This window comes from Schistocerca cancellata, chromosome 3 (assembly GCF_023864275.1).
Source record: "Schistocerca cancellata isolate TAMUIC-IGC-003103 chromosome 3, iqSchCanc2.1, whole genome shotgun sequence".
In the NCBI taxonomy this organism is placed as follows: domain Eukaryota; kingdom Metazoa; phylum Arthropoda; class Insecta; order Orthoptera; family Acrididae; genus Schistocerca; species Schistocerca cancellata.
In genome coordinates, this window is record NC_064628.1 from 538,327,893 (window position 1) to 538,342,710 (window position 14,818).

General features: G+C 35.7%; 2 protein-coding genes across 2 annotated transcripts in view; one reads left to right on the forward strand and one right to left on the reverse strand.

The window, feature by feature from the left end:
- Positions 1-14,818, reverse strand: part of LOC126175368 (protein kinase C-binding protein NELL1-like) — a 931,698-nt gene that overhangs the window by 357,710 nt on the left and 559,170 nt on the right. The window lies entirely within an intron of this gene.
- Positions 6,035-10,069, forward strand: LOC126175367 (uncharacterized). Its single transcript, XM_049922134.1, has one exon. The coding sequence runs from the start codon at positions 6,173-6,175 to the stop codon at positions 9,764-9,766; it is 3,594 nt and encodes a 1,197-aa protein (XP_049778091.1). The 5' UTR covers positions 6,035-6,172; the 3' UTR covers positions 9,767-10,069.

A 14,818-nucleotide genomic window follows, 5' to 3' on the forward strand; every position in this document is an offset into this window, starting at 1 on the left:
TCCAATGGCTGAAGAAGTGGAACGACTAAATACTAGCAACAAACTGACAAAAGAGACAGACTTTGGTTTGTGGCATTCAACAGAAGTAACCATACAGTTGTCCAAGCACTATATTATTATGTGTGGACACAGTTTCTCCCTACCAGGGAAGTCCAAACACACAGTTTTGAGGTTCGCTTTTGGCTGTATCGACAGCTGGCTGGTTCAAATTAGAATATTTCAACTACCCAGGTTTTTGAGGTAGAAAAAAAATTTGAAATCGTGGCTTGATGGACATAGGTGATACTGCAATTTTTCTACCTGTGAAGAATATACCGTTATTCCTATGTAGTAGATAGAAATTACGTGAAAGAAATTTCTAATGAAAAGTAGCTTCTCAGTTATTAGACAGTGGGATACTGTTCCTATGCATGGAACAAATGGTTAATGTGTAGCTATCGTACAAAATTTCTAACTGGATACCGTGATGCAAGAAAGAAATTTCATGCTATAATTTAATTGCTTCAGCATATGGAGGTAGTCTCTGTTATCCAAATAATGATGTGGTACATTGTGCTATGTATATTCTGTGATTAACATGTTATTCAGTCATTTCAGGGACAGATTATGCAAAGAGAGAATCAGTGGAGTGTCTTAAAAAGTTTGGTTGGAAGGTGTTTGCCCAATATTTTGCTGGGACATTCTTGTCCTGCTCATTCAGCAAGTGTTATTAAGGAAAGAATTATGCACATTGCAGGTAATATCAACTGATTGTATAGGCACAAAGGTCAAAAACTATTCCTGCAGCTAAATGAGGTGGTACAAACCAAATTATGAGCAAGAGGTGACATAAAGTTCACATTTCACAAATGTACTTCTTAGCTAAGAGAATGTATCGAAAATATGAATTTCTACATAACAGGCCAAAAATTTCTTACAAGAATGCCTTTGTCTAATATGTTTTTGTTTATATTCTTTAGTTACCTGTTTTGTAAAGAAAAAAGTAATAAATTGTTTGTATTACACTACAATGTCATTCATTTGTTTATTAAAATCATTAGTTGTAAGTCAATGTTTTTGACATGAAACATTATTGGGTGATGTGTATTACTAGTGACCTCAAATTGCGCTGTTTGCATTAGTTATGAGACATATTTTGTTTATTTTGCTTTGTAACTGCTCTTAATAATGGAAAGTGTTGCATTAAAAATAATATGAACAAAGACATGTTTCCATAATTTCACACTGGCGAAGCTTTACTGTCTGTCTGTCATTGTGTGTGTTGCACCAGTTTGGAAGGAGGTAGGCTGAAAGTGATGACATCACAATTTTGATCATTTGATCCCCTAACTCATTTCGTCCCAATATACACCAATATGCTCATCCTCCATATTTCGTTTTGTCACACTTTTCATGGTTGATATCAGTCTTTGTTATTCGTCATTTCTGTTATTTGTTGTAAATTGTTTCATTTTGTTATATATTTTTTAAATTTATAATTTTATAATGAATAATGAAAGATCAACTGAAGCAGTGAGGCAGCAGTCTGAATTGTAAGAATGGGTGATGGGAGGTACTCAGACTCCAGTAGGACAGAAGCACCATTATTTAATATTATACAATGAAATGTATTGCAACATAATTTTGGGTGCAATCTGATGTAACAAATGAAAAAATTGGTGCTTCACTATTCTCAAATATTTACAAAATGCAGATTCCTCTTCCTCCAGCTTCTTGTAGTATACATGAAATTCCCTTTCTGCACGACATAACGACATCATTTTCAGGACCCACACTTTTTTTGCACAGTTTTGCACTCCTATCTTCTCCCTCTAGTATACAAGATATCTCTACAATCTGCAAACGATATGCGTCCGATAAAATAATGTCATTTTGGTACAAATGTGAATCCCAGCATACACATATATAAGCTACCAGTCGTATGAGGGCACTTCGCACATAAAAACAACTGAGAATCACTTTGCGAAGATTGCAATTCATATAAGAAGATAGTTGATGACAGCCATGTGAGTCGATATCACATGACCTAAATTGACTTGATGTGATGGCCAATATGAATACACCCTGACGTGATGATGCCACTATATAATGATGGCCAGTGTGAATTGGCCTTAACTTAGTATGGTATGATTCTTTATGGGAATACCAGATATGACAAATAAATCAGAGATAATACTATTGGAACCTTGATGACTAGTTCACTCAGACCGACATGTCATCATCTAGTCTGGTCTCATTAACACTCAAGAGATAGAGAATTCATAAAAAGGCTGTTGCATGTAATTCAGTATTCCCTGCAGTGCCACACCGTTCTGTTAAGTGTTATGTTTGAGAGAGTCATTCTGCAGCTGTTTTGAAATGTAAAAAGTTTGCACATGGTTTTGTAAGCAACACAGCTGCTGAGTTTCTGTTCAGAATCGTGATTGCCATATGCTCAGAGTATAAATGCATGCACATATCTCGAAAAAACATAAAGTATTGGTTGAAATATTTTTACATATGTTCTGTAACTGTTCTGTGTTTTGTGTACTGTGGTACAGTGATATATTTGTTTACTTGTGTAATGAAGCTTGTTTCATCCAAGTTCTCCATGGCAAATCCATTAAGCCATGTGATGTTCGGATAATTTTGTTACGGTTGAGAAGTCTAAAAAAATGTCTAAAAAAGGCTTGCATAATCCTTTATAACATTTGCAAAACGTCAGGGGCACAAGATCGTAAGTTTCTTCTGTGACTGAAAAGTTACTTGCTAGATAGAAGGTCTGGTGATCATATTTTTTTAAGATTATTATTCACAGTTTGAAACTTGCAATCGCCATTGCTCCAGTAGTTGTTTTTGTTACATTTTGGAAGCTTTAAATGAAGTATGCTAAGCTTTCACATTAGAAAGTATGGAATGCAGGCAGAAAGGTTCCTGTTAACACACAGTTATTTCTTTTAAATTACAAATTGAAATTATAATAGGACCCCTCTGAATACAAAGTATGAGATATAAATTACTAAGTGAAGCAATTTCGGTATGTACTTATAAATGGATAACCCTTTTCCAAAGTTTGGATCCAGAACAGGCAGTTAGATATTTTATGTTATAACTTCATGTAATTGCACAAATAAAGTAAAATGTGCAAAGTGCAAATTAATGTGATACTGCATCTTTGAGCTCGAAATGCAGATGTTTAGTCATGCTGATAAAGTGTGAACTGGACACTGTCCCCCCCCCCCCTCCCCGCCGTATCCAGTCTCTGTTGTGGCTACAGACTGACCTGTAACATAGCCTAATGTTTATTTTTGCCTCTTATTTAGCCACATTTTCTCTTATTTAACGCATTTTACGTCATTAAAATTGTAAGATAAATTCACAAAATGTATGTTAGATAACAGGCAAGTTTCCAAGTATTTTGATGCATATTATGTACACACGTCATAAATAAACTACGAAAAATGCAAGGGATCCACTGTGTAACTTAACAAAATTTGGCCCCACATGCAAGCAGAGTAACCTGACTCATGAGAAAGACAAGTTAGTAAATTGGCTATAATTTTAATAAACCTACTAGCAACCAAAAACTTTGTAGCGTATTCGACTGCCTGTGTTCCTTTGATCGTAACATACCTGCTGTGTGGGCTGGTGTGCTCTTGGTCAGTGCAAGGCAGTTTTTGTTTTGAATGTGAAATGAATTGTGCATACAATCAAAACTGACATGACCTTTTTGTAGAACGTTTGTCTCTGAAGCCTTTATCATTTTTCGAAGGCTTCTGCAGTAAACTGTGTAGGAAAACATGGAAAGATAGAGCCTAATCTAAATTTTACACACTGTTTGTTTTACTAGTAAATGCTCTGCTCCTGACCATCTGGGGGTTACAGTATTTAAATGTAAAGTATGATATGAACACTGTCAAAAGACAATGTAGATAAAGTGTTTGTGCATGTGAAATATAATTGTATATTTGTAGCTATAAGATTCGTGTACATTTCCTTGACTTTGATCCTGTACACTAAACCAATTCGCGAGTACAGGAAATTAGATTGCTGCTATTAAAGGGAAAATATGGTATCAGTTATGATTAGGAACATTTGTCTAACAGAAAGAATGCATGTAATTGCCATTTTTGTAACACTTACGTGTGACCCCATTGTAGTAGGCATTTGTTGTAATGTACATGGTCAAGTTCATTATCATTGTGTATTAAATATTAAGAAATGTATACAGTACAGAAGCTTTTCTCCCAAAATTAATACAACAAGACCACATCACATGCCACTGGTGCACAGAGATACTAAACGAAATTTTTACTCTGTGCCCATAAATTACTTTAAAGTTGTGTAATTGTTTGCTAAACCAATTAATAAACCTTTAAATTTTGTAAACGTAACATTAAATATGGTGTGCCACAAGGTTCTATTCTTGGCCCAATCCTGTTCCTGCTGCTTATAAATTACGTAAGAGTCAGCAACTCCATCCTAAGTAAGGTTCTCCAGAATGAGTCTCATCATTCATGCAGAAAATACAGTACTTATGCGTTTAAATACTGCAGAAAGGATACAACATTTACTACTGTAATGCTATTGGATAAACAATTAGAAACTATAAACACCATTTAATTTCTTGGAATATGGATCCAAGAAACCTAAAGTGCAATAATTATGTAACATAATCAATAAGAAATTAAATACCACCTGCTATTGCACGAAAATTCTGACGTGGTTGCATGACACAACAAATGATGAAAAATATAAATTACTCTCAGATGGAATCACTGTTGAGATGAAGTATAATTCTTTTGGGGCATCTCACCTACCAGCAGAAGTTGCATTATTGTAAGGATCATAAGACATGTAACTACTGGAAGCTCATTGAAGCCACTATTGTAGCACTTGCCAATTCTACTATTACTTTGTTTATGTGTTCTGGTGATTATATACGTTTCACCAAGAAAATGACGGACACTGAAGACAAACAAGGGTATGAAAACGAAGCAGTTCATAAGTACATTACACAACAGAAAATGGAGCTGCACAGTGAATATGCTAAAACGAAATTTCAGTAAGACAGGCCTCTTGTAGCAGAGAAAAAACTTTACAACAAGTTACCACAACACATTAAAGTGAAGCTAGCTGCTTTTATAGTGTGATTGATTTCCTCCAGAACACTTGAGTCAGTAACATAATTAAAATTAGTGTACATCATTCGAATTATAAATATCTTTTATTCTTTATAATTGCATCTTTTACATAGAAAGCAGAATTTGCAAATGCTTTGCTTTTTGTAATTATAAGATTAATTGTTGTTAATTTGTAAGAAGAGTATCAAGATATAGTGAAAATTTGTTTCTTTTGTACAAAAAACAACACAATGCTGTAAGAAAGGTAAAAATTCTTATAGGTTTAACTAAAATAACTATTTGTAAGAAGAGTATAAGTATAGTTATCCATATGTATGTATTTGCTTATTATTTTTATGTATATAAAGTTATGTATGTTGTAGTAGACATACAATTTATAATCATCATATTAATTCATATTGTCTTATATCGTAATAACTGACTATATCAATTTGTGCCTACGTACAAAAATGATGAAATGGAACAACAAAACAATCAATCAATCAATTAATCCGTGAAATAAATTTGTTTGCTAAAGTTGGCTTCGCTTAAGCAGTCATTGGATAGGTCGTTTTGATTGGTCTTCTTGTTTATTGTATTTTGTTTACTTTTTTTAATTTTTTTTCTTACAGCACACTTTGCAAACACAGACCATAATATATGTTCCTCCAATTCAAAATAAGTGAAATGATCTTTGATGTTACGACAGCATAGTCTTTACTACTAGATAGATTGTGGGCGAGCAATAACTTGGAACTTGTGTGAACACACCACATTTGCAGCTACGTTTACATCACAGGAATTGCGCAGATGTCTGCGCAGACACAGCTTAGCGTGTGGGCTTGCCTTACGCGAGTGGTGGTGGGGGAATGCTCGCGTAAGTAGTTTGTGCCTGTGGAAGCCCGGCTGCGTAACGCTACTGCAGTGGTAGCTTCGCTATTGATCGGTGCGCAAGCGACATCTATGGCTATCTTGGGAGTGCGCTCCCGCTTACAAATGCTTTGGCTATGTTTGTGATTTTGTGTGTTGATGTGCGCGAATGTGAAGCATTGTAGGTATCGGTTTCAGTCATGAGTCAAGTAATGCAGCAAAAGAAACGTTTAATTAATAAGAAAACGGAACTTCATGAAACATGGACTGATATTAGTGTTCTAATATCTCAATATCTGGAGAAACTAAATTTTGTTGTAGATACAGTGCTGCGTGAAGAAGATTCAGTGTCGTTCTTTCAAACGTATCCAAAAGTGTCAAGTCATGTGGACAAAATTTTAAACATATTTTTGCAAGTGCAGTGCGAATTCAGCTTGTTGTCATGTGAAAAGTTTTTAGATAGTGAAGTGTGTAATTTACATTGTTCAACTAAAACTGAAGGATTACCTGTGGAAGAACGCTGTAGAACAGTATCGGATTCAGAAGATTTGTCACAAGTTAAAGTTGGAGTACCGGGAAAGTTAAGTAATCCTACGGAAGAAGATCGCAGTACGGAGCTATCTAACTCAGATGTGTCGGTTACAAAAGTTAGTGCTCTGGGTCAAGAGGTATGTGATTCATCCGTAGAAGTGTGCACAATAGCCGAAAGTGTAGAAAGGGTGGAAAACTCTTCGCCGTATGCAGTTAATGTTAGCGATACGGAAAAAATTACTGAGAGTGTTGCACATGTTTCCAGTGTAGAAACTCTTCCTGTGTGTAAAATAAGTGAGGCCTTGAGAAGTGAAAGCAGTGGATTCACATCTGCAAAGAAGCGTATAAGCCAGTATGATATAAAGCCAAATGAGGTACTGGAAATGGTATATTCACACGGGGACAACCCATGGAATTTCTGGTTGTGTTATTACCCATGTTCAGATATTAAATTTATCCAGAAAAGTGTCAGTAGCATGTATTACACCAACAGATTGGAGGCTTTGTCCGTTTTGCCAGATGTAGGCGATTATGTACTTGTAGCAGATGGTGAGAGATTCCTCAGAGGCAAAGTGTTAACTGTGAGAGGCACAGAACTTCTGGATACTACTTGTGTTATGCTTCTTGATGTGGATAGTGGAAGAATGAAATCTTTTAAACTGCAGAATGTTTGGAAAATTACTGAAGAGTTAATGTGTATACAAGCTCAAGCTGTGAATTGTCAGCTGGAAGGCATTGCGGGTGATTCAAGTATGTGGTGTAAAGAAAATCTGCGACAGTGTCAGATGGATCGTAAATTCGAAGAATTGCTGCTGCAGACAACACTTTCAGTTAAATTTATCAAGACAGTAGGTGACTCTGCATTGCCCCGTTACATTATTGATGCAGACAGCATAGATATGGAAACAGATAAAATCTACAATGTCTCACAGCTTATTAATAGTACAATAATTCCAGCTATCACACACAAACCTGTTGTTGAAGAATGTTCACAGGAGAGTGAGGCCTCTGTGTTGCAGAATTTGACTGCCGTTACATACATATCTCATGACTGTCATGCCAAAAATGTGGTGCTTAATGTTACCCAGGAAGTAGCAAATGATCCAGATGAAATCAGTGAAAAAATTACTTCTCAAGCATCTGAGCTTAGCGCAGGTTGTGTGGCTGGTGTTGGAAATGTGCAGCAGATATATGAAAACTGTACAGATGGTATATATGAAGACCCAAACTCTCCTAGGTCCCACTGTGAACCAAGCAGTCTAACACTCCTGTTGCATGAAACTGATACAAATTTAAATTCTGAAAAAGTAACAAACGATGCAGTTGAAATCTGTGAAAAAATTGTTTTTCACACATGCGAGCTTAGGGCAGATAGTAGAGTTGATGTTGAAAGTTCTCAGGAGCTAAGTGAAAACTGTACAGGTGGCATAAATCAAGAACTAAATAGCCCCAGTTTCCACTGTATACCGAGCATTGAAATACCACCATATTATGAAATTGATAAAAATTTAAATTCTCAGAAATTAAGTGATTCGGATATCGCAGAAATAATATCACTCTGTGAAACATCATATTCAGATGTGATTTTAGATGTAGAAGACACTATTGATTCTCATGCTGATGATAATATTGCGCAGGCATCCAGTTTCGGAGCTGCCGAACTGCTGTCTGCTGAAAGTGGTGAAGACAGAACAAGTGTAACGGCAACCATTTATTGTAGTAAAGACTTTATTTTGGAGAAAAGAAATTATAGTTATCTTCTTAACAAAACAGTTCTTGGTATTCCTACATTTGTTGATTCACCAAGTCTCTTTTACATGCAGTTTTTCTTGAATGAGAATGATGAATTTACAGATTTACATGAGAAAATGGCAATTTTTTATTCAGAAAACAAAATGAAATTCGCTACAAAAGAGAGAGCACAAAATATTATTAAATCATATTGTGTTGCTCTGTATCCTCAAGATAAACAGTGGTACAGGGCTGAAATCATTGACTGGATGCCTGCAACTGAAACAACTGTGTGTGTGTCTTTTGTTGACATTGGTGATAAAATGGTCGTTGAACTTGATTTTGTGCAGCCTCTGGCCAGACAGTTTGCAAAAATTCCTGTTTTGTCACAGAAATGTCACTTGTATGGTGTTGCCCCTATTGAATGTGCTATGTACACATATGTGAGTTATGAATGGTCACCATGTTCACTGTCTGAGTTTAGAAATGTTTTAAATGTAGACCATGTTTTCAATATGCAGGTAAAAGAGTTCACTTCATATGGGTCCCTTGGAGTGTTGTTATTTGATCCATCATCACCAGGTGTGTCAGTTAATAAGAAATTAATAGCTCTTGGGGAGGCAAAATGTCTTCTTAATAAAGACACTTTAGATATGTGGAACCCAATGCAAGAAGACTTCGAAAGAAGTAAAGTACTTGTATATGATGATGAAGATGCATGTGAAGCTGTGGCAGGTTATTCAGCAAATGACGAGCAGCGCTTTTGTAAATTTTATGCACGGCATGGCAGGTGCTACAAAGGTAGCAACTGCCGGAAAGAACATGTGCTGAGTCACCCAGGTGGCTGGATATCAGATAAAGAAGAAGTATTTCAAGAAGCATTTTCACAGGTAGTGCTACCTGAAGTGGGGGAAACTATCTACCTTCAAGTTACTTGTGTTATTAGGATAAATTTGTTTTATATTATTCTCAATGTTGATGACAATTCAGGTGAGGAGACACTTCTGACATTGAACAGATACATAAATGACAAAGACAATCTTAAAAATCTACGGAAACTGAAAGTTACACCAGCTGTTGGGCAGCTGGTTCTTGCCCATTATCATCAAGATGGGATTTGGTATCGGGCAAGAGTAATTGATACAGATAATGACAACAACTTGGTACAAGTATTTTTTGTGGACTACGGGAATACAGAATGGGTGAGTGAAATATATGTGCGTGATGTTGAGCCTCAGTATCTTCACTTACCATTTCAGGCAATAGAATCTTCATTGGCATTTACAGAAATGAATGCAAGTGTAGATGATGATAGTCTTGAAACAGTTATTTCAGTTTTTAGGTGTCTTACAGATTGTACTCAACCACTGAGGGCAAAAATTATTTCAAAAGATGATGTCTTGAAAAAATTGGAACTCCAGTTGTTTGATGTTAATGACCACGACATTGCATTGATGTTGGCTGACACTGGATATGTTAGTATCACCAGTATTCAGATGACACCAGCCACAGCATTTGCAGTACCAGGTTGACAGCAGTAATAATAATCGTAAAAATCTAAGGAAATTGAAAGTTGCAGTTACACCAGCTGTTGGACTGCTGGTTCAAGATGGTATATGATATCGGACAATAGTTTGTATATGTTGTCTTATATTTGTTTTATGTTAGACAGTTGTTGTTGTTGTTTGACTGTGTACATAGCCATGAGCAACACCTCAGTCACATCACTGATTTTCTGTATAGTTGAAAACTTTTATTTCAGTTTTCATTGGAAATTTAAATCAAAACACATTACATTTCCATGTGCTTGAAATAAATCACTGTGGAACTTTGTTCTTACATTGTTTTTTGGTCCTAATTACAGCAGTGTGGTAATGTAAGCTTTTCAGTGCCATAGTGCAATGTTTGCCATTAAACAATAGGTTCTTCAAGTTCAGATCTCTGTCATTTTCTCCTGTGATGATGATACATGATCAGTGTACCTTGTTTTTTTGTATTTAATGACTTAAAAGTGTAAGCTGAATGTTAAAAACCTGTTTTTAGAGCCCCATTAAATAAAGAAATATTTAATTAAATTTTGATTAATAGTCTTAGTGAATGATTGTCATTGGTGTGGAAATAATTCATTAGAACAGGTTATTTAATTTTCATTTGTGCCAACATAAACATAGAAAATTACAAGTAGACTAGTTTGTCAGATGCAACTGCATGGTTCCCCACACCCATATACTTCTCTCTTTGTTGAGGAACAAGAAATGGACTGTCAAATTTTGTTATATGTATACTTTAGTGAGTACTTTGCAGCTGTCATATTAGGTTAGTTCACATGCAGGAAAATAATGTAAGACAATGAATTTGACTGACAGGTGTAGAAACAAGATATAAGTAGAAATAAGCTTGGAAAAAATAATATCGAATGACTACAGAAGATCATTAATTTAATATATATGTAGAAACACAAGAGTTGGTGGAAGTAATGGAAAAGCAGATAATATCAGAAATACAAATATGTACTTACATTGAATGAAAATTCCTGACAGCATACAATTTACATAAGAAGGAAATATTGATCAAATGCCGCTTGTAAATGTACTGGATAATAGTTTTGCGTGAACAAAATTTTTTTATTTCTTTCTTACTTTCTGTATTTTTGTCTTGGGTTACAGCATACAAGGCTATAAGACAAGTGTGGATATGATGAATCCCCCCCTCCCTCCTTTTTTTAAGTAGCTCCTTCAGAAATTTTTATTTTTGATGTTTTCTGAGTAATAAAAACTACAAACTATTTTGCTGATACAAAGTATCTTAAGATCTGCCTAAAAGTTGCCAATGATATCACTATTTTTTTTTCAGGTTTTCTTTTGTAAACGTACACCTATTTCTTCTTTCCTGGCACACTTCCATTATGATGTCATCACCTGAGCCATCCATGAGATTGAATATGCACAGTTCTTTCATTAAAGATTCGTTTGAGGTTTGGCTACAGGCATTAAGAATTCCCTGCTCCAGCGTGAATGGGTTTTGTTAACTGAACCCCTCCCCCATCTTTCTTCATGTCCTTGAAGCCACTCGCTGTAAAACAGTTGGAGGTAAGCCTTGAAGGGTCTACTCACGAAACCATCCATTATTTGATGTTATGCCATCAGGAATTATTAAAAGATGTTCTTTGACATCAAGCTGTTACCTCCCCTGTGTGAGGTGTGCTCTAAAATAGTCTAGTCCCAACATTACTCCTACATTATATGCTCCATTTTCTTCGTCATCCACACACGTCAGCCTTGCTTTGAATGAATGGATAAATGCAGATGGAAAATGTAGATTTATTTCCAGTGCATCCATTTATGTAATTTCTCAAGTAATTGGGAATACTACACACACACACAGAGAGAGAGAGAGAGAGAGAGAGAGAGAGAGAGAGAGAGAGTGTGTGTGTGTGTGTGTGTGTGTGTGTGTGTGTGTGTGTGTGTGTGTGTAATCTCATATGTGCTGAACTTTATGTTGCTTGCATTATTGAAATAGTCACTGTTTCTGTCCACTTGTGTCATTTGATTTATCCATTATCTGATGTCTCCTGCAAATATTTGCTTCTGTGACACCAAATTTTCTTTGTACTGCACACTTGTTTGTGGCCTTTGCTTCGTGAATTATTATTAACTTAAAATTAGTGTTGTATTGTCTGTAAGAACCAATAAATTGCTTCAAATCTTGTGTGTGCACACAACACAGTTTGTCTACTGCTGATGTGCCATCTGTCAGTCTAAGAAAGGAGGTTACCACCTCACAAAGTGCATGTCAGTTCAGTGCTTTAACTCATAATACAGGAAATGTTTCTGTGGTCTGTGTTTCCAAGAAATCTTTTAAAAAGGTTACAAAGTGTCTTGTGGAAAGAACAATCTAAGTGATGGAAACAGTGGCTCGTGAAGAGACTGCAAGTTTCCTAAATTAATTTTGTTCTTGAGTAACAGTGCAAACCCGATGACTGGTGTAATTATTGTCAGATGGACATAGATGTACCAATATCAATTGACTCTTGTAACTCCTCATGCAGCACAGCTAAACGAACAAAGAGACGGATTTCACATCAGCCATAGTGTCATTATGATTCCTGGCAGCAGGCAGGAAGATGGTACAAAGATTTGGTACCATTTTCAACTGCAATGTCCAAGCAAGCATTGATTGAAATGATACCTAACACATGGAAAACTATGTACACTGTTACCAAGAAGAATATCATGAGATGAAATACCTCCATTATGTAATACTGGGATATCAATTGTGTCAGGTGATGAATAATTTTATTACATTTGCAGATGTGTTTTGAAATCTATATTTCGTAATAAATTATGGGAGTGGCCAGTGAGGTACCTTTTACAGCATTTCTATCTGGTGATTTTCAGTTGCCTGATTGAAGTCTACAAGCAGCCTGTTACAAATGTGGACTTACAGTTCTAAAAGTAGCTGCCTTCTTATCCTGATCTCTTAACTTTCTACAGCATGATTGTAACAATAATGTATTCAGCAGTGAACTCAGTAGACCACTGATGCATTTAAACTATTTTAGAATTCAGTGAGCATTCAATGACGGGAACACTAGATTGAACGAACTCTGACAAGTTTTGTGCTCCATTTTTGTCACAATTTCCAGTCCACATGCTATAACGTGTCTGTGCGGACATATTGTGTGTGGCCTGACTGTCACATCTACATTTCTGAACAGAGCTGTGCCTTTGATTTGCATCCGTTATTGACTGCTACAACTTATTGTTCTTAGAGAATGGACAGTCTAAGCATGGCATTGTCCTCTTAGTTCCATAGTGCTGAGTCAGCATAAATCAGACAACTTTGGGCTCACAATGCACTTCATCATTTGTTGCCACTCTTGAGAATTAACAGTTCTGTGAAGCAACACCAAATTTCATACTTTTTTTGAACCTCATGTTGCATTTGTTGTGTCACAATTAGTGTTCTTTGTGTACATATTTATATTAGAGTGAATTTGTCTACTGTAGAAATGTGTAATATTGTTGAGTATTTATAAAACCAATTTACTTCTAAGTACGTTCTGATTCACCCGAACTAGAGTGGTGTTAGATGTTCCTAAAGAGCAAACTGTGGATTCCCATGGTTCTCAACATCATGAAATTTGCTGCCTCCTCAGAGTCTTCTTAGGATTAGTCAGGTTGGTCTGCAGTTTCCACTCTTCTGAAATCATCAAATTAAATCTGCACATGCTGTCAGCTACCAACACATTATCGGTGAGCAGTCAATCCTGTATTTTTTTAATGACAAATTTTTGAAAAAGAAGAAAAAAAAAAAGAAAAGAAAGAAAGCTTCAACTTATAGTCAGGTAAACGTGATAAATTAGCTCTTTGGCTACCAACAAATCTTTCTATTGTCCTTACACACACACACACACACACACACACACACACACACACACACACACACACACACACTTACATACATACATCTAGTAATAATGGTTCCTTTCTAGCAATTGCTATTTAAATTTTTATGCCTCTTATTTCAAATGTTACCTTTTGTCTTGTTATGGGGTCTGCCATTTTTAAACTGATGGTCCCTACTCTCTGTATTGGCTCTATTAATCCTGAAGGGATACAGTTTTGCTGTCAGGGTTTCTGCATTGATTATATGTGATGTGTGTTCTGGGATTGAAGGAAGTTTGTTTCACACTGCCATCTAGCAGCTGTTTAGCATTCTGAGTCTTTCTGCAAACACTAGCTGTCAATCAAAATAAAACATCTGCAGTTATTTTTATTTTGAGGGTATTGCCTGTTGGCTTTTGTTTTGCAGTCTTCAGCCAATGTTCATTCAGTGATTTTTATTTTTATTTATTTTGTTTAACTGTTCACCTGGATGATGAATCTGTGAGAACGCCAGGCCACTCTCAGTGGTAAAACATCATCAAACATTGTCCGAAGATCCCAAGGTGAAAGCTGACAGGCTAAATGTCAGTAAGTGTTCGTGAAAGTCTCATCAATTTTCTATTTTTATTTTGACTGATGATTAAAAAATAAAGACAGTGTATGGATATATACAGTGGTCTCAGAAGGAATGGTCGGTAGTCAGGAATATGACAGGAATGATCATTTGAAGCAAAAAAAATCTAGTAAACATGGACTCTAAAATGTGTTACTTACGAGCTATGAGCACTTGGTCAGTAGAAGAGCTGTTTTTCACAGGAGTGAAGAGGAATAAGTGCTCATAGCTCATAAGGTATGCACTTAGCCTATGCTTACTACATATTTTTTTTTTCTTGTTTTGGTCCATACAACCAATTCTCAAAATATTCGAGGCAAAGAACTTACAATAGAAGAAATTTGTTTAACATTATCAAAGATGAAGTGTTCAAAGCTTTTAAGGTATGTGCTTTAGAGCCCATGTTTAGAATTCTGCTTCAGATTGTCAGTCCTGTCATATCCCTGAATATTGATAATTCCTCCTGGCACACCTTGTAGTACAAAGTACTTAAATTTTACTGAATTTGTTTTCTTCCTTTCATATATATATATATATATATATATATATATATATATATATATATGAAATGTCTGCTTGTGTCT

What these genes read in the sequence shown, in the direction of transcription:
- LOC126175367 (XM_049922134.1), top strand. Translation starts at nt 6,173, where the DNA reads ATGAGTCAAGTAATGCAGCAAAAGAAACGTTTAATTAATAAGAAAACG.